The sequence below is a fragment of the Panthera pardus genome, unplaced genomic scaffold (genome assembly GCF_024362965.1).
Source record: "Panthera pardus isolate Hobbes unplaced genomic scaffold, ASM2436296v1 HiC_scaffold_20, whole genome shotgun sequence".
In the NCBI taxonomy this organism is placed as follows: Eukaryota; Metazoa; Chordata; class Mammalia; order Carnivora; family Felidae; genus Panthera; species Panthera pardus.
Genome location: NW_026526766.1, coordinates 73,780,221 through 73,800,393, shown reverse-complemented (window position 1 = coordinate 73,800,393; position 20,173 = coordinate 73,780,221). Strand labels below are relative to the sequence as shown.

Sequence of the window (20,173 nt, the reverse complement as noted above, 5' to 3'; positions counted from 1 at the left end):
TGCTGCTAACTGCTGGTGACTCTGCGTGAGGACTCTTCAGGCTCTGCGCCTCTATCAGTGCCTGTAGCCGGACAGGGAGAGGCAGGGGACCTCAAAGGGGCCCCCCATTTCCGGCCATCTGAGCGCACCGTTATTCCCAGGAACAGCGCTCAGGGCTCTGAGCCTTTTCCCCCAGTCTCTGTCCGAGGGAAGGGCCTTCCGGGCCGGGGGTTCTCAGTGTGGCTCTGCGCTGTGCCTCCGGGCCTCAGTTTGTCCAGCTGTAAAATGGGGATATAACACCCATCTTCCAACATATAATGTATGTGGGTGCTGGTTACTCTCCACTTGCTCCCCAGATCTACTGTGTGCCCCAGGAAGCTGGCTTTCACAGGCTGCACCCTTAGGCTTTCCTGCTCTGTGCCTTTGGCTGGGTCTGGCCAACGGGAAGCCCCAGCAAGAGACTGAGAAGTAGGAAGAGTGAGTCGGCTCGGCTATTTCTCTCCCTGCTCCTGTGGGGACTGGAGACCGCTGTTCACATTGGAACTTTCACCGGGTTCTGGTTACACCTTCCCCTCCCCTGGTACCTTTAGGCTAGACCTGTGTGCTTCGCCAGCCCCTGTGGGTTCCTCTGATGCCGCCCACACCTCTGTCAGTAGCCCCTTCCTTGAAGTCTCCTCAATTACCTGCTCCCCACCTGGAGCTGCAGGACACGGCATGCGCACTGCTTAGCACAGAGCCTGGCACAGAGTAGGAGCTCAAGAGCAAAATGCCAAAGAGAAAGCGAGACACCCCTCATTCTCCTGGGCTCTACGTGATACTGGGGGAATGGGTGAATTTCTCAAGATCTAGCCCCAATTTCTAACCACCAACAGTATGAAGGCCCTCCTGGGCCCAGACGTCCCTGGTTCCCTTGGTGCAGCGATGCCCCCATCTCAGCCATCAGCACGTCAGTGAACAGCCACGACAACCCGCTGGGACCGGGTGCTAGGTGCTGGGTGGCTTTACATCCCTCATCTCAATCCACACAACAACTCTGGAAAGGTAGGTAGCACCATGTCCCCATTTTGCAGAGGCAGAAACTGAGGCTCAGAGAGGTTAAGTGACTTGCCGAAGGTCACACAGCAGCTGGCACCTAGGAGGCACTCAATCAACATTTGTTGAAAGAAGGAAAGGATAGCTGGGTAAGGCAGTGGTTCAAACCCAGGTCGCTCCAGATCCAAAGTCTGTGCTCTGTGCCTTCCTCCATGTGGCCTCCTGACCCACCAGCAGCAGAGATCTGTGTAACTTCAAGGAGCCCGGCCTGGGAGTCGGGACAACCTTTTTTTCCCATAAAGATCACATCCCTTCATTTTACAGATAGTCATGGAGCATCTGCTGCGGGCCAGGCCCTCATCCGGGTCTCCCTGAGGTGACGCTTGCAAAAAAGTGCAAGCCAGTGCAAATGCCAGCAGCCTGATCATGAATAAATAAGGCCTTGACTCGCCTCCTCCCAGGCGTGGGGCTTCTGTGCAGCTTCTGTGCAGTCTCTGTGAACCGCAGCCTCCCCGCCCCTACTCACCCGGAGCCCAGCTCAGCTTTTCCATGCTCCCCCCGCTGCTGGGGCTCCCACAGAGCTCCCTCACTCAGTGGCTACAACTGCTGGCAGGCCCGGGGCCCAGAGCAGTCTCCGCCTCCACCAGTGTGGCTCATGCCCCTCCAGAACCACGCAGAACCAGGCAGACCCGGCCACCCCTCTCTGGCCCTTGAAGTTCCCACAGCCACTTATTTCTAAGAAGGGAGCTCTTCCGAAGCTGTCATGGAGGGGAGACAGCCCTAGGGAGAGGAGAGAAGTTCCCCAAAGTCACCCAGCAAAAACAGATCTCCAAGGGGCCTTGGAGATCACCCAACTTGCTTCCTCACAGGAGATGGGAGCTATTCTTAACCTACGTGCTGCGGAAATCAAGACTTAGTGTGGATCAGAGCTAGTAACAGGCGGAGTCAGAATTTGAACCCAGGTCTGCATGTCCCCAGTATGGGGACAATTAAGCCCCCTGCCCAGGGCAGCACAGCTTCTGAATGTATATGGGGGTTGGAGGCAGACAAGAGAGGACAGGAAAAGAAGTTGTTACCACTGCTGCTCAAAGATGCCCCTTCAGTTATATAATGCTGGTATCCGGTGACATATAAATGACCGGTTTGCCACCTGCCGCACAGGGGGCTGGACAAAGCTTCTCGAAGCTTTGTGGCTCCTATTGGGGTGAGGCTAGGTTCCAAGCGGAGGAAGGGTGGGATTCGGGGATAGGGCGCGGCAGGAGGCGAGCAGGGATTCGCATACACGTCCCGCCCTCCTGAACCAGTTCCTAGGAGGTCCTAAAGGAAGATGCCACTCACGTAACTCACACATTTGGTGAGTATAGAAACAGAAGATTTGTTCAGACAGTGAGATCTTCCTTTGAGGCCAAGGACAGGGCCTGACATATCTTTGAAGCCCCCCAGCCTCCTGGCCCTAAGCCTTAGAGTCTCAGTGTGGACACTCAGGACACACATTCTTTGATCGCGGGGAAGCTCCAGGAGATCTGGAGTGAGGCCTCACCCCTGCGGATCCACATCACCAAACCCCGGGGGAATGTATGCAGATTCTGCACCCTAAAAAACTATTCCCTGCTCCAGTGTAGGCTTGGACACGGCTGTCCTTTCTCTACACCACACATGGCCTTGGAGACAGGGTTGGCCTTCTCCACTGGATGGAGTGGAGACCCTGAGCCTCACACCCTCTCTCAGAGGGGGACAATTCACCCCCGTTTGACCTCGTGGCCAGTGAACCGAGCACCCCCACAGCTTGGGAAGCTGAACTATCAGGCCTCAAAGGCACCTGGTGCCTGAGTCAGGCTGAGCAGCCCGAAGGGCTGAAAAGGGGTCCCCCCTTCTTTTCTTGGCTCCCAACTTCCTGCCCTGACAATTTCAGAGCACAGGACTTAAGCAGAGCGTTGACATAATTGCAAAGCAATGCATACAATTTCCATAAGTTCTACAATATGGTTATAATAAAATCGCGCTCTCAGTCCCCTTGGAGACAGGCTGAATAAATATTATTCCTAATCATTATTAAAACTCATTAAGTGTGTTTGTAAGGCCTGGGAATTCCCAGCATCTGCCACTGTCTCCACATTGTAGGGAGCCTAACCTCAAACACTAGAGCCTGGTGGGAAACCCGGCCTTAGGAAGGAGGAAACCACACAGTGGTCATCTCCAAGGCAGGAGAACAGAGCTGAGGCCTGAGCTTTCTGGAAACTCCATCCCACCATTCCCCGCCCAGAGGAATTGGCCTCCAGCTGCAGAAAGGTCGTTGCCCCTGGAGACAGTCCCAGGCATGCTGCAGGCATCGACCCTGAGAACATCTCCTGCACGTGGAATGTTCTTTCTCCTTTCCTTGACTGTTCAGGCCCACCCTCCCCCTCCCCACCACAAACTCGCCTACAGGGGCCACAAATCCAGCATCTATAGGATCCAGGCAGGTGAAAGAAACAGGGGAAAGGACTGGGTTGGAAGACCTGATTGGGAGACGTGGGGACGGGGGCACACAGGAGCAGGCCTGTCCTATCGAAAGGGGCAGCTCTCACGGAGCCACAGCCCATGGGCCACTGCGTCTCTCCCCCTTCCAGGAGAAGCCAGTCGTCAGGTCTTTTATAAGAAATCTCTCACATTTTTAAAATGTTAGTAACTCGTTAAATATTTTTAAACAATGCTGCATGTGCCAAACAAAACACGTTCAGGACTACCCGTGTGCGACCTTTGTCCAAAACGCCCAGACAAGCTGGTGGGCTGGAGGAGCTCTGCTCTAGGAGTCGGGACAGCTGAACTTCGGAGAGCGTGTGACCTGGGGGCTAGTCGGTTAGTGGTTTTCCTTAAGCCATTTGACCTTGACAGCTGGGTTAGCAAAGAATGACCTGGGGCCTGAGCCAAGCAAAGCCCAGGGGGGCTCTTTACCTGGTGGTGGCCACCAAACCCAAGTCTGCCCCGGTGGATCATGAATCACAGCAGGATGTGTAATCAATCACGAGCACAGCAGAGGTAGACGAGCGGGGGACTCGCGTTCGAGTTGAGAGTCCGCCGATGACCACCTCCCGGCTCGACGTTGCTTCTCCTGGTCAGCCCTTGCCGGGAGTAGCCACTCGCCCTAACCGCCCCCTGCCACCCACTTGAGCTCCGAACAACATGCACACCCCTCCCAGTCTTACCGGCAAACCGCAGTCTCCCTTGGGCCCTGGAGGTCCCATCAGCAACGGGAAAGGCGTGGGTCCCGCCAGGTGGAAGAACGAATAGCTGTGACTTGTAGGCCAGGGACTGGAGGACAGGAATCGCGCTGGGGCAAATGCCGGGGCCGAGGTGGTCGGCCGGCTGGGCCGGGACTGTCTGGGGCTGGGCCGGGTTGTCGGATCATTCAACGGGACATCCCTGGCTGCCTTCCCAGGTCTGAGGGGGACGGGCTTCCGGGGGTTGCTCTTGGGTCTGGCTTTCCTTGTGGCTTCTGATCCAGAGGGTTTCTTGGTTCTGGTGGGGCCTGAGCCAGGAGCAAGGGTGGGCGGCAACGATGTGGCTGGTGGTGGAGTGGTCCCGGTAGAGTCAGGACGGGGGACAGGTGACAGGGACAGAACAGTGGGTTGAGGCGGTCTGAGGGTGCTGGTGTGGGCAGTGGCTGGCTCACTGGCATGACGGCTCATCTTGGCCTCATTCTGGCCCACTGGGGAGAAAGGCGTTTTGGAGGATCCAGTGGCCAGAAGTAGGGGCCGAGCGCCGGGTAGCGGAGGTCTGGGCGTTACAGGGGTCCTCTGGATCGGCCTCACGGAGGGTCGGGAGGCTTTGGCAGGAAGTGGGTGGGAAGTGGATGGCACAGGCTTCTTGGTTGGGGGGGCTGACTTTGTGAAGGAAGGCCGAGCTGCCTTCTGCGTGGGGCGGGGGTTTTTGACAGGGCCTGTGGAAGGAGGAGTGGCTGAAGGCCTAGCCGGATGACGTCTGGGGCTCCCGGTGGCCGTGCTCTTCTGCAATGGCTGGACAGGTGTGGCGGAGGCGGCACGAGAGGCTGGGGGCACGGGAGGAAGCACTTCACTGGCTGACAGCTTGGCAGGTGGCAGCGGGGTCCGTGCTGGGCCCCTGGCTGCAGCACGCTGGTGAGGGTCTGTGATGCTAGTCCTTAGGGGCTTGGTGGGTGTGGCAGGCACCACAGTCCCCCTGGGATCCCTGCTTGCTGGCCGCAACCCCAGGGCTGGTGCGGCAGTGGTCAGGTTCTCCAGGCCTCGCAGGGCAAGGTCGGTCTGGAAGCTGAAGGTTGTGCCAGGGTCTCGGGGAAGGAGGGGTCCCAGCTGGGGCCGGTATGTGTCGGCCTGTCCACACTGCTTTCTCAGGTGGGTACAGTAATTGCGAGCGACCTGCGTCACAGGGTAGATACTGAACTGGCACAGGGCACCTTCAAACTGGACCGCGTGTGGGTTCATCTTCCCAAAGAGGAAGGAGCCCTCGGGGTCGAGTGCTGGGTCCTTGTGGAAAGGCAGCGGGACAGGCACCCGGTGCTGCCCGCAGGCCGTCACCAGGGTGACAGTGCGGCCGCGGAGCTCCAGAGCTAGGTGATGCCAGCGCCCGTCATGCACGTCGAGGTCAAAGGCCACCGAGCGCCGGGGCCCCAGGTGGAGGACCGTCTTGCCGGGGAGAAACTGCAGGCCCAGCTGCAGCTTGTGTTTCCGGCTGCGGACAGCGAAGAGGAAGGCATGGTTCACCCGGTGGGAGCAGAGGCTCAGCACCAGAGCCAGCTCTGTGCCCAGGGAGGCGGGAATGACGGCGGCTGTGGGAGTCTGGAGCCGGGTCCGCTGCGTGAAGATGAAGCCTGATTGGAATGGAATGACCCCCGGGGGCGGGGGGCTCCGGCCACCCCCTGCCTTTGTCCAGCTGAGGCCGAGCCGCTGGAGGACGTCCACATCTGCGGGGGGGGGGGGGGGCAGAGGCAGGAGAGGGCACGGTCAGAGCCTGCTCCAGCCCCAGACCCCTACAGGCGCACAGACACAGTGAGGACAGGTCACCCATTGCTACACTGTGGCCCGTGCCTACGGCTGGGAGTACACAGCCGGAACCCGTTCCCTATCTGGCTGGACGATGCTGCATATATTAGTTTAAGACACAGACCCCGGGCACCAGCGCGGCTCGGTTGGTTAAGCGTCTGACATCGGCTCAGGTCACCATCTCACGGTTCCCAAGTTCAAGCCCCACGTCCGGCTCTGTGCTGACAGCTCGGGGCCTGGAGCCCGCTTCGGATTCTGTCTCTGTCTCTCTCTGCCCCTCCCCCACTCATACTCTGTCTCTCTGTCTGTCTGTCTATCTCTCTCTTTCTCTCAAAAATAAATAAAACATTAAAAAAAAAAAAGACACAGACCATGGAGCCAAACTTCCTGAATTCACTTGTGACTTACTGCCTCAGTTTTCTCGCCTGTTAAATGGGATAATAGAGTCAAACGCAGAAGGCTATTGTGAGGATACACTTGAAAGCAAGAGCCTGGCACAACATAAGCACTTTCAAATGATAGCTATTCGTACCGAAAATAATGATCTTCGCCAAATGCTAGCACTAACAGTATTCGAGACTGCCGAATGTGACAAGCTTCCCCTTCTCTCTGCCTCAAAAGGCATCTCCTCCAAGAAGCAGTCCCCTGAGTGAGGGAGCAGGGTGAAAGGAATGGATGTGTCACAGGAGTTTGGTAAGGATGTCCAGTGGGCCTGACTGGTCTCACCACCTTTAGGAACCTCCCCAGCCCCCTGGGGAGGCCCCCTAGGTCTCTCTCTGGCCAGAGCAGGGTGGGGGGAGCCGCTATCTGCACGGGGGGAAGAGGATATTTCCAATGACTCCCCTCCTCCCTGTGCGGCTTTGGACAGAGCAGAGGAAGCAATCAAGGCGTCCCTGCAAGCTCTGTCCTCTGGCCAAGCGTTTGGACATCTACTGTGGCCTGGCCAGGTCACATCCGCCCAGTAATTACATCGGTGGGGCTCGCCAGAGCAAAAGGAGGGCGTCCAGGGTGTTTATGGAAAGGCTTCCTGACCTTGCCTCTTGCCGGGTCACTCGACCTCCCTCAACTGGCTGTGCTGCGAGCGTCTGCAGAAGCCGGCTCCGGAGCCCCGACCCAGAAAGGAGAGGCTGCCTCTGGAGCTGGGGTCTGGCTCGGGTGCTCAGCTCCCCTCCCCCACCCCCGCCCCCCAAGCTCAGCAACCTAAACCCCGAGTGTGGTCCAGGGGGTGCCCATCAGGCTGAATGCAGAGCTCGGCCCCTAGTCCTGAGCTAACAACTGTGATGTGGATGGACGGATGGACGGAGGGACAAATAGATGGGCTGGGGTCAGAAGGCCGGGCTTTGGAGCCAGACAAAGCCACCTGTGAGTCTGGACTCTGGGCCTCAGTTCCCTCCGCTGTAAAACGAGGCAGAGGAGAACGCCCGCATCATAGGGTTCTTGGTCTTCTTTGCCAATCCTCGCACACGGCCTGCACCAGACACCTCTGGGCAAGTCTCTTCCTGACCCCTGGGCCTCAGTTTCCCTGCCTGTAAGACAAGGGAAACCAGACCTGGAAGCGGCCACGACATGCTAACGATGTTCTCAGAACTCTAGAGGGGTAGGCTGCTTCTTCGGGTTGGCTTGACTTGAAGACCCTTATTCGTCCGTAGGACCTGCGGGCCTTCACTTCACTGCAAATTCCCCCTCTCTCCCACCTCCGTCTACCCTCAGACCCTAATCTGAAATAAACCACTGCTCAAAAATTCTCTTGGTAGTAGTGTATTTCACACCTTTTAATCACTGAAACGCTCTTATTATCACAAAATATTACTCACTACGAACAGCTGAAAAGCGAGCAGGTGCTTGCTAGGGAAGAGGTGAGGGCAGGAAGCCACCCCCCCCCGCCCCTTGTCCCATCTTGGCAGCCCCTGGAGGACCCCAGGCCTGCACAACATGTCCTCAAACACCGCAGCTTATGGCTGCTTGCGCTCTCCCAGGGGAAATGACAGTTGGCCAGGCCAGGAGATACCAATGAGCTTTCCCTTAGCGTCCTTTCAAAACCGACACTGGCTAGTCTCCAGGCCACCCCTGCAGACTGTCTGTAGGTCAAGGGCAAAGCCCCAAACTCTGACACCTGGATCTGGCAGAGGTGGTCATCTTAGGGAAGACTGACCACTGCGGGCTCCACAGGGGATAGAGAAGGACTGTTCTTAGCCAAGTTTTCAGGTAAATGATATAATCAACAACAATAATAAATGCCAGGATTTGTTGAGCACTTACTATGAGCCAAGTGCTTTACATGTACTATCTCTCTTGAGCCTCTCAATCATCTATGATGAAGATACTGTTTATTATCCCCCCTTCACAGACGAAGTTCAGAAAAGTTCGCTATAATAACTAGCCCAAGGTCACACAGCCTATAATAAAAGGCACAGCTGGAATCTGAACCCAGGCCACCTGGCTCCAGGGTCTCTGTTCTTAACACAATGCTATACTGAGCTAGAGCCCCTCAGGCAAGTGAGAACGTGGGGTGGAGGCACATCCAGGACCCAGGGGCGAGGCGCTAGGGGACAGGAGAATGAATACAGCCCAACGCCATGCTGGAAGGACCCAGCCAGCTGGCCGCAGCAAGATCCCTTTATTACATAAACCTGGCTCCACATAGCTCCGGCCTCTCCCCAACACCCCCCGCCCCCCATCGCCTGACTCAGGACTCTGGACAGCTGTTCACCTACTTTGTGGGGGAAACAGCAAGCTCGGAAAATATGACATTTGCACAAAATGTTGCCGGGCAGCAGAAGCCTCTTCCGGGCACGGCCCTCCCCTCCCGGGGACCCAATCCCTGCCGGCAGCCAGGTCAGGCCACAGGGGCTCTGAGAGTGCCCGGCTGCCTGTCCCGGCACACAGGCGGGCGTGGAGGAGGGGAAGGGCCGCTATTTTAGGAGGTGTCATGGCTGTTTGACAAACAGATGTGGGAGAGGTTTCAGTCTCCACGGGCAGCTGTGCAGCCTGCCCACGGCTGCTCTGGCCCCCTGGCCGGCTCCTCAGGGATGGCAGGGAAGAGCAGGATCTCACGGGAAGGGCAGGAAGTTGTGGCCTTCGTGCCTCCTCTCAGCAGTTCTTGGTACAACCACGGGACAAATCAGGACGACTGAGGCTGACTGAACCAACATGATTTATTCCAATTCTGCCCGTTCCCCGCCCCCCCAACCCTTGGGTAGGAAAGAAAGGGTCAGCTTTCCACATTTCTGCACTGCGTCCTTCCTGCCCCCTACAAAACCCTAAATGTGATTCTTTCAAGTCCGGAGAGAATTTGCCAACGATGGGCTCCATTTTACTGATGGGAAAACTGAGGCAGTGAGTTCCAGGGAGGGGCCTAGCCGTCTCCTAGCCCTGCGTTCTCAGGTCCCTTCTGCCCTCCCTTGTCTCCCCCTGCACAAAGAGAAGAGAGGATTACCTTCAGGAGCTCCTTGGGTGGAGGCCAGGTGACAGACAAATGACACTAAGATCCAGGTGAAGAGAAACCCCCTAGAGACCGGAAGACACAAGCAGATGCGGCATCAGCTTCCACCCTCAGGCCCGGATCCGGCTGGAGAGATGGGAGGGAACCACCCAGGCCCAGTGTCCCCCAGTCTCGCCCATGGAAGGTGGAGGCAAGATACAGGCTCTAGGACCCCACTGTGTAGCCCACGCTCCCGGGTTTCCAGGCGCAACCCCTGCGGGCCGGTCCTGCCTACGCAGCCCAAATACAACCTGGCTTTTTACAGATCGATAAACCAAGGTCACAGGGCAGGAAAGAGTGGGCAGGAAGCCCTGCCCTGGGCGTCAGGAGACCCAGGGCCCAGCTTCAAATCTGCCGCTGACTCACCGGGCCGCCAGGGGCCCACCCCTCCCCATCTCTGGGGCTCAGTCTCCCCATCTGTACTGTGGCCTCAGGATCTTGAGGCCCACTGGGCAGCAGAACCAGGACTGAAAGTTCAGTGGGAAGACCGAATTGATGCGCTTGAATGACTGACATCTCAAAGGACAAAAGAGATGAGAACTCCTCTCTAGACGCAAGGTGGAGGAGGAGAAGACCCCTGAACCAGGAACAATGCATGCTAAGGAAGCCGCCTACCTGGCTTCATGCCGACGGAAAAAGGCGGGGAGAGAAAACAGAGGGACAGAGGACACAGCGGGGAGTCAGGCAGACCCAGGTGCAAACCTGGCCCCGTTGCTTACCAGCTGTGTGACCCTGGATGAGTCACTCAGCCTCCCTGAGCCCGCCTCCTGCTTTGCAACACGGCCGACATTCCCGATGGTGCAGGCCAGGCATGAGGATTAAGTGAGCTCATGCATGTCAAGGGCTCGGCCTGGTGCCAGCCACAGAAGTGCTCCTTAGACAGTCATTGCTGCCCCTGAAGTCTGGGGCCCAGAAGGGTTAATGCTCTGCTCGGTGGCTCCTGCCAAGATGGGCAGAGGCAGTGATCTGATTTCACCTTCCTGTGGGAGCAGCCACCGGCGACACCCGAAGCCACCCGGGGCATCTGATCCCTGAACAGGCCAAGGGGAGGGCAGCACGTGGCCAAAGACGGCCGGCCGGGATGCAGGCAGAGAGAGCCGAGACAGGCGGGTGCTGAGGGCTAAGGCTGGGATGCACAGGCCCGGGATCCGTTTCCAAGAGGAAAGCTGGGATGCTGTGTTTCTGGGGAACCACGTAATCCAGGAAACCCATCTGCTGGAACTGATGTCTGGAGCCCCACGTTCTTCCCAGCTCCCCAGAGCTCCTTGGAAAACAAGTTTACACCCTCCGATTTAATAACAATTGCTCCAATTTGATTGCAATTATGATCAATAGTAATCCTGACTGGCACTGTGAAGGACACTGGCGGTCACCTACCCTTCCCTTCTTGTTCAGGGAGGCACGGACTTCAGAGGGTACTGGATGAATCCGGGTAAGTCTAAGCCAATCTTGGGAATTTCTTCTGCCATGCCAGTGACCGGTTTAGGCACGCATACGTGACCCAAACGTGGCCAGTAAGATGTGAGGGATGCCTCTTAGGGCCCCTGGAAAAGTGTTGCAAAGGGACAGAGAGGGTTCCTTCTAGCCTCTGTACGTTATCCAGTGGGGATGTGCTGCTGCAGCCATTTTGGGCACATGAGCTTAACAAGCTCCGTGAGCATTTGAGGATGACAGAATGGAAAAATAGGAGACGTTTCATGACACTTGAGATGCTGAAGTAGCCAAGCCTGTCACTGCTTTTGCTTCAGATCTCTCGATATCAGAGGTAATAACTCCCTTTCCACAAGCCAGGCTGGCTTGGGTCTTCAGTGAGTTGCAGCATAAAGCAAGCTGGCTGCGGTAGCCCTCAGATGCTGACGGTGGTCCCTTGAAAGGCTTCTCCAGCCTCTGGGCCTTTCGCACGCCCTACCAAGCGCTCCCGACGCCGCTCTTCAGCCTGGCCAGTTCCCACACAGGCATTCGATTCCAGCTTGGGCCTCACCTCCCACAGCCCGGTGCACGCACCTCACCACAGCAGGTATCCCACGTGTGCTAATTGCCTATTTTCCTGCTTCCCTTTCCAGAAAAAGCCCCCGAAGGGTAGGAACCACATCTGTCTTGTTCACTTTTGTATTCCCAGCACCTGGTAAGCACGTCATAAACGTTCAGCGTGTCTTTGTAGAAGGAATACATAGCACCTGGTATTCCAGGACTCTGGACTTTAAAAGCATCCCCCCCCAACCAAAGGCCCTCCCCACCTCTGCCTTCTTCCAGGGTCGGTCCTGGATAATCTTCCGTTCCCCCTCATCTTCTCCAATCTGCTGCCATTGCTGTGAAAATGCCTTTCTCACGGGGCCAGTCCACCTCGGACCCCGCCTCCAGCTCACCGCTAGCCATGACTAAAGGTCAGAGTGCCTAGCTGCCCTGACGTCATCTGGAAGAAGGGCAGAGGCTGGCCCTGCCGACACGACCTGCCCGCTTGAAGCCAATGGCAGCCTCGTCGGGCCTGAAAAGAAATGACAGGAGGCTTTGTTTGACGTGACACAAACGGAGGCTCAGGGAGGGCAGGTACCTCTTCAAGGCCACCTGGGAAGGCTCTGGGGTCATAATTCTTCAGTATTGTTTCCCACTTGACTAGGTAGACACTCCAGGAAACTGGGGCCGGATCCCCTGGGGAAGAGCTGCATCCCAGTCCTGCCGACTCCCGGGGCACAACTAACTGCATACCAAAGGGTCTGAGACGTCCCACAATGAAGACATTGACCGTGCTTTCTGTCCAGCAGCAGTCCCCAGACTTAGGGGACCAGTGAACTCATTTTTCCTGAGAATGACTCCTCAGAGGACACTGCCCCTCACTTTCCAGTGTGCCGACGAGCTCATTTCTGCCCCCATTTTCTCCCACCCTCTCTTCCCAGAGCTTTCCAGGCACGAGCCCTCACTCCTGGAGTCCCTCGCCGTATCGTTCAAGATGCTTCTCAAGCTGATAGGGAGAGGCTGGGTGGAGGGGACAAGGTGCAAGAACCACACATGCCCTTAGTCAATTTTTATGGCTGTGGTTATGCCAAGGTGACCACTTTGGAGAGACTGAGAATACACGTGGGGGAAATATGTTTAATCCCTGAAGGTCACGAGAGAGAAGACTCACAAGGGCGATGGGATCAGAACCTGTTCTTTAATTAAGCTTCCCAACACCATGGTTTCCCATTCAAGAAGTTCAACCCTGAAGGCCTGTTATGAAAGTATTTGCCCCTCCATCCAGTCACCTTGACAAATGCAGCTGACCTCCCACTCCCAGACCTGGATTCTGTGCGCACTTGACTCACACACTGCCAAAGCAAAGAGTGGGAATAATACAGTGGGAGAAGGTCCTCTGAGATCATCTAGAGGCCAGATTCTAGTCCCTCCCCCTCATTGTGAAGATGGGCAACCGAGGCCCAGAGAGGGGAAGCGATTTGTCTAAAACCACACAGCATGTCAGTGACCCACATCATCCGACCCCGCTGCTTAGCAGACAGTCCGTCTCACTTGACTTGTCTCTCATGGAGAAGAAATGGGAGACTTACAGGGACTTCCTACTTGCCAGAGACCAGAGTCCCAGACTTTACCAACAGGAACAGAGATGCAGCCTCGGAAGCCAACAAGCCATCTAAGTAAGCTCCAGGCTTGGAAAGTTGGCTCCCGGAGGGAGGCCCTGCCGATTCTTTTGCTCCCGTTCCAATGCTGTTTAGGCTACTGCTAATAATGTTTCGTGCCTGTGCTGGCTCAGAGCTTTGTTCTTCCCAACTTCTGTTTTCACCACTGACTTGTGGGCCTTGGCTCGGTGAACCCAGGGCTCCAGAATGTCGGGAAGACCAGGGCCCAGGGGCCAGAGTGGGTAGGAGGCAACTGAAACAGCAGCCGGGAGTTAGGGAACCTGACCTTGGAGGCACAGCCTGGCCACACAGCCCTCCAAGAAGGGAACCCAGGTGTTCCTACCCCCAGAAAAGGCCCTCTGCCAGCACACCACATGTGGCTACTCCTGGACCACGAGGCTGCCAGAACCTACAGCTGGTTTGCATGGTGTTGCCTCCATCCTTGTTACCTGGGAACACACAGAACCTTACAGACCCGTACCAACTTGCACATCCGCTAAGAGCTCAGAGCTGAGACCGAGGGCACTAAAAACACACACAAGGAAAGCAGCCTGTGAACTCCAGGCTTGGCTGTGCTCTCGTGGGCTCAGCTGGGCCGGAAGCTGGCCTGAAGACCACAGAACAGCAAAGGGGGATGGACCCGTCCCACCTGCCTCCGTGGACCGGCCAGGCCCCACGTGCCCAGACAGCCACACCCAGGCTCCTCTCTTCACACCTGATACCTCTTCCATGGGAACACAGACAGGTCATCTGTCTGGACAGGAGGCGGCCCAGAATTTTCCGGTTGACTCACACATCCATCCAAGGTGAAGTGAATAATGATACAAATAACAGCTGCCATTTATTGAGCACTTATTACATGCCAGGCGCTGTTCTAAGCCCTTGACAAGCATGGCCCCCCATTAATCCTCACAAAACCTTGCTAGCTGAGAATTAAGATGCCCGTGGGGCGGGTAAGAAAGAAGAGAAGCACAGAGGCCAGGGGCTTGCCCGAGCTCACGGGGCAGTCAGGACTCACACTGGCCGATTGCAGCGCTCCCTCTGCCCTGCAACCTGCTACCCACTAGTGTGAGTCTGTGAGTGTTTTGCCCCCACAGAGGCGGTCAGTCCTCCAGCATCACCGATACGGCATGTCAGTGCACCGGGCCGGGTTGTAAGGGTACCAAGCAGATCCCTGCACCCAGAAACGGGGAAGGAGAATATGCCAGCAAAGTAGCAGGCAGAATGGGCTCCGAGAGAGACAAACAGTGGGTTACATGGGGAGGGCAGCCCCCCCCACTCCCCGTGCAGCGCACTATGAGGGGAGCTGATGGCTGTTGAACTATGGTTTGAGGGACAGCAGAAGACACACAAGCACCAAGAAGGGGACTGTTCCAAGGACAGGGAGGAAAGGGAAGGAGAGACGGGGCCAGGGATGTGCTCCATAGGGTCATGGAGCCTGGTCTGGGAGAGGCAAAGAAGAACAAAGCTGGAGGGCATGCCAGAACCAGAGGGCACAGGATCTGGGGCACCCTGTGGTGAGGGAGGCAAGGCAGAGGCTGGGCCTCTGAGCAACTTGACTGCCCATTTGCCCAAAGCTTGGGCCCCACCATGGGGTGCTCGCCTGGCACCACTTTTCTGCCCAACCGCTGGCATCTGCCTTGGCACAGGGTCTTCTGGAGAAAATGAGTCAGCAGTGTGCTTACTGGTGCTGTGTGTGTGTGTGTGTGTGTGTGTGTGTGGTGGGGTGGGGTGGGGGGAGGTGGAATCTCAGCCAGCCAGCTTTTTCCAAGACATGGGAAAGAAGGGGGGGGATCATCCCCCTGATTCCAGCTCAGAGGGGGCGGGGCATGGTGGGGTCTGGCGGCAACAGCCCTGACCAGCCTCTTGGGAATGTCCTCTGATCCTGGGGGCAGGACAGAAAGGGAACAAGTTCTGTGCTTCTCTGGGCAGTGAGCATGAGCCACAGTCCCTAGGGCCCTGAGGGCTGCTCCCATCCTCGCTCACTCCCATACACACCCACACTCAGGGATTCGCTCTTGCACACGCTCACTCTTTACAACTACTCCGCCAGCCCCCGGGTCCCAGCTCTGCCACAGGAGATTCCCTGCCCCTCCCTGGCCCCCCCAGTCTCTGCCTCTCTGAAATGACTTGCTCATCTCCAGGGCCCCTTTCTACTCTGACATGCAGGCTCTCCCTTTTTCTCTCTCACACACGCAAAGTGACAGGAACCGAGACACCCTACCCCCAACCCCCAGAGAAGCAGGGAAACACGGAGGCGCACAGACCCAAACATAGTGACACACACGCGGAGACTTCCAGAAGCAGGGGACGTGCAAAGCCACACAGACGCTGAGACGGGAGCAGAAGCCGAGACCCGGAGACCTAGAAGCTTGCGGATAGTTTCACAAGAACAGACTGACTTACAAGCCCGGGACCTGTAGACACCGCCACCGGAACACACGGAGACAGCCCAACACGGAGACCCTTCCTCCCCCGAGCACCCAAAAAGCCCCCCTCCGCCCCCAACTCGCCGTTCCAGGCGCCACCACCCACCCCGAACCCCGACCCCGGGGCTGGCTCTGCACGGACCCTCCCCAGCGCGGCCCCCGCCCCAACGCTATCGCAGAGCCCGGCCAGCGGGGCAGGGCAGGCAGCGCTCGCCAACCCTCGCCGGGCCGGGGGCGCAGCCCGCTCGTTAACCCTTGGTGGCCCGCTTCATAGGGGCTCGGGAAGGGGCAGGAAGCCGACGTTCCGGGGAAGCGTCCGGAGCGGCGGGGATCCCCAGCCCTCCCCGGGGCTGGGGCAGCAGGAAGCTGGGGAGGGGGCGTCCCCGAGCTCATACTCACCCCCCGCGCGCCGCCGCCGCCGCCGCCGCTGTGCCTCGGGCCCCCCGCGCCGATCCCGCTCCCATGGCGGGCCCCTACTTCATGCTCCCGAGCCCGGGGGGCAAGTGTGGGCGCGCCCCATGGGGCCGCCAGCCCCCCGCCCCGCCGCGCCAGGCCGGCTCAGAGCGCGCGGCCCCCGCGCCCCCAGCGCAGCCCCGCGCCCAGGGGCGCCCGAGCAGGCAGGCAGCGCGGCCGGGGCCCCGCGGGCGCCCGCGCCAGGCCCATGGTCCCAGGAGTCCCGGCGCCGCGCTCGCCCCTGCCTCGCTCTTTTTCTGCTTCTACCGAAAAGGAAGAAGAAGCAGGGGGAAAAAGAGAGATGATCAAACTTTTGGAGGCGGGCTGCTGGCGGTCCCCGGAGGCAGAGCGAGGCCGGGCGAGGGCGCGCGGAGGGCGGTGGAAGCTGCCTCCCCGCCGGCCTGGGGGAGGAGAGGAAAAGGAAGGATTTGGGGGAAATGAAGGCGATTTAAAGTCTCGGCCCGCGGTGGCTCTCCACCTTCTCTCCTCCCCGCGCCGAGCCGCCCTCTGCTGCCCCATGCTGCCCCCTGCCGGCGGTAGCCGAGTACACGGCCTCGGCCGGCCCACGACCGCCCCGCAGAGACTCCCCCACCTCCGCCCCTCCCCCAGGAAAAATGGGGAAACTGAGATTCACAAAGAGGAAAGAGATGGCCAAAGCTGCACCGCAGGACGGGCACAGTTCGGAGATGTGGCACTTCTGGCTTGTGAGACTGGGGGTGGGAGTGGGGGTGGGGGGAAGGTCCCTCCGAGCTGGGGGGGCGGAGATAGAGGGAGAAAGGGGACAGACACTACTGCTGAAAGGAACCCGGTGTTTCAGGGACAGAGCTGGGACCAGCACTCAGTGTCCAGACTGCCACAACAGCGACAACCAGTGTCCTACCACAGACACACACACACATACACACCCCTCTTCTCAGATTCAGAGCGCCCTGGAGAACAGACTTCCCTGGACACTTACTTGGTGGGTGGGCTTGTTCAATGTTGGTCACCCTCTTCCCCTCCCTGTCGGTTCGGTAAGAAAAGGGAGCTTAACAACCCCTGCCCCCGACACACACCCCCAGGAGGCGACCAAAGACTCCTGAGATCCCACACTGGAGCGCACAACTGCACACCTTGAACCCGCCGCAAAAGCCCAGCAAATTCGCACAACCACCACCCCCGTCCGAACCCAGGCGTGAGAAGCCCCCTCCACCTCCCCCTCCACCTCCACTTCCACCACTTGTTCACCAGTGCGCACACACACTCCCACACACATCCACGCTCACCCCAAACTCAGACACAAAGTCACACTCTTTCACACGCAAGCCCAGTCACACTCCCCCCGGGCTCACACAAACACACCCTGGGGTTATTGCACTCGAACGCTACCCGGACTCCACACATGCAGACGAATGCACACTGGTACTTACACGCACACAAATGCACACTAGCCTCCCGGGATCCACCCCCCCCCCCCCAACGTACACACCCGCACACACGATTCACACAACTTCACGTGCACACATCCCACATACACACCCCAAGTGCACATGCGCGCGCGCGCACCCCCGCTTGCACACTGCTCTCCGCTAGTGCCCACCGCAAGCGTGCACGAACGCACTCACTCCCCACACGTGCACCCCCCCCTCCCCGTACGCGCGCACCTTTACGAACACACACCGCTACCCCCAGAGCTCCAGGAGCCCCGGGGCACTTACTGGGTCCCTAGCTGCGAGGCTGGACGGTCGGTCCTTCCTCGGGCGCCTAACGGCATTTGTATTCATGGGTCCCCGCAGCCCCGGGCGCGGGCGCGGGGGCGGGGGTGCGGGGTCCCCTTCCCTAAACTGGGCGCGGGCGCTCGGAGCGCAGCGGCACCGGGAGGGGCATGGGCGCGCGGGGCTGCGCCGCCGGCCCGGTCCGCCTGCGCTCGAACTTCGGCCGCTTTGCGTCCTCGGACTCCGGCGCGGGCTCCGGGCGCGGGGGGCGGCTCATAGGTGCTGGGGCCGCGGCGCCCGCCGGGCCTTTTGAAGTCTCCGCTGGGGGCGGGGAGGGGGCGCTGAAGGCGGCCTTTTAAACCGTGGCTGCACGCGGGCTTGGTGGAGCAAGGTGTCTGGTTTCAGCAAACTTTAGGAAAAGTCCCAAGCCGAAGCAAGGGAGGAGGGTGGAGGGGGGGAGCCAAGCAAGAAAGAAAAAGAAGCGGCGTGCTGTGCGCTGCTTCCTGCAGGGGGCAGAGCACCCACGGCTGCCAGGAGGGCGGCCTAGCCGGGTGCTGGGGAACCCGCAGACAGCTGGCCGGCGCGTGGAACCACCCGCCACCCCTGCACCCCCAAGTTGACCCGGCGTTCTTAACCGCCACGTGGACGAGCCCCAGGGACACCCCCAAAACGGCACAGATGATGCATGTGGGAGCATTCTTCCGCGTGAGAGGGGCCACTTCGGAAGACCATAGCCCTGGAAGGTTGAGAACTCCCAGTTCACTCACAGCTCATGGTTTTTTGAGCTGCACACTTTGTGCTAGGAGGATCCTGTCCTCATTTCTATTTTTCGATATGTTGTTCATCATGGATTTTTTTTGGCATTAGTTTTGACATTTTTAAAGTATTGCCTTAATATATTATGTACCTTGATTAGTTAGGGGTTTTCTGGCAGCCCCTTGATTCTAAAACTCCACTTCTGAGACTTGTTTGGGGTCTCAGAGCCCAATCTGCATGCCAGCATGTGGCCCTGGAAACTGCCTCACCCTAGCCAGGTGCAGCACTGTGCTGGGTGTCACCATTTATGGGAGGCCCTGCTATCAACGTTTACAGGTGAGAAGCTGAGACTCCGAAAGACGAAGTAGCTTTCCTGAGGTCACCAAGCTGGTAGGTGGTGGAGGTGGGATTGGAACCGAGGTTGTCCGATTCCTGTCTTCTGCAGCTGAATGTAATGATCCCGACCTTAGCCTTTAAGGGGTTCTGAGCAGACCCCTGTCAGCCTCCCTGACTTCATGGTGTGCCCCAGAACTCCAATCTTCCTGATGCCCGGACCCAGGCTCTGGACAAGCTGGGCTACTTCAAGGCCTTGTCTGTGCTGTTTCCTCCCAGTTTCCCTCCCCGCCCCCCCCCCCCCCCTTTGCTGCCTGTTCACTGCCTCTCTGTCTTTCCAGTACAGCTTAAGCTCTGCCCCACACCCAAGTCATAGCACACATCACATGGTGTTGTCATTGTCAGATCCATCTCTGTGTCCCCACACCCAGCATGGAGCCTGCGACACAATAGAGGCTCAAACCATTAATAATTTAAATGAGTTTCTTTAACTCCTACCGTGTACAAACCCCTGTACAAAACTGAGGGAAGAGGGTCTGCCGCCACGGGAGGGAAGACAAAGAACGTTGCACATGGTCCTGCTTTCTGGGCACATGTGCATTTGTAATGTGGACAGAAGACATGCCCAGCAGCTTGGGGCAGGTAAGAGGGCCTGCATGGGAGCCACCAGACAGTGCCATGCAATCACGTGAAGATAACACAAGGGGGGGTGTGATAAATGCTATCGATTAATTGAGTTGTCAAGCAGAACTAAGGGGTGGGGGGAAACCAGAGAATACTCCCAGGAGGAGGTGGCCTTTGGCTCATGGAGCCATGGGGGAAGACAATTCAAGTGGAAGAGTCGCCAAAAGGCCAGGAGGGTAGGAGTGGATTTCAGGCAGGTTTTAAAGGAAGAGTTGAGGGAGGCTGGTAGAAAAGCTATGTAACTAACTCCCCCCAGCCCCCCTGCACTGTGTGACTCAGTGGCCACAAAGCCATTTCCAGGCAAGCGGATGCATTTCCTCAAAGGTCAGGCAGTGGGTCAATGGCTGAGCACCAAGGTCTTTCCAAATCTCACTCCCAAATGTGAGTATGCAATGTTGAGCCCCAGGGAACCATGCTCCACTGAGGGCTGCTGGAAAGACCCATGGGAGACCTCTCAGAGCCCATAAAGATCGACGGTATCTTCTTCCAGAACCTCACTCTCTCCATCTGTAAAGTAGGCACATCAATCATAGTAATCTGCATGGATCCTTGAGCTTGTGAGTATGAGACTATTGTTTAACAATAATTCAATTCACTAGATAATTACTGAGGGTTAACTGTTTTGCTAGGTTGGGAGGGAAGGGAGAGTCGTAGTCTTCCAGGAACTCATGGTCAGCTGGAAAGAGAAGTCATGGACACTGATAAGAATTCTTGGGGAGAGACC

General features: G+C 57.9%; 1 protein-coding gene across 7 annotated transcripts in view; it reads right to left on the bottom strand.

The window, feature by feature from the left end:
• COL27A1 (collagen type XXVII alpha 1 chain) overlaps window positions 1-17,855 on the bottom strand; it is a 141,158-nt gene extending 123,303 nt beyond the window's left edge. For 6 of the 7 annotated variants that reach the window (XM_053908214.1, XM_053908215.1, XM_053908219.1 and 3 more), the window contains exons 1-3: window positions 15,929-16,485; window positions 9,445-9,515; window positions 4,197-5,929 (exon numbers count right to left, since the gene is read on the bottom strand). In XM_053908214.1, the coding sequence (XP_053764189.1) occupies window positions 4,197-5,929; window positions 9,445-9,515; window positions 15,929-15,993 (1,869 nt within the window). In that variant the 5' untranslated portion in view covers window positions 15,994-16,485. Of the gene's footprint in view, window positions 1-4,196; window positions 5,930-9,444; window positions 9,516-15,928; window positions 16,486-17,679 lie in introns of those variants that run through there. The other variant, XM_053908216.1, reaches the window with a different exon arrangement.
• Between the last annotated feature and the right edge of the window lie 2,318 nt (window positions 17,856-20,173).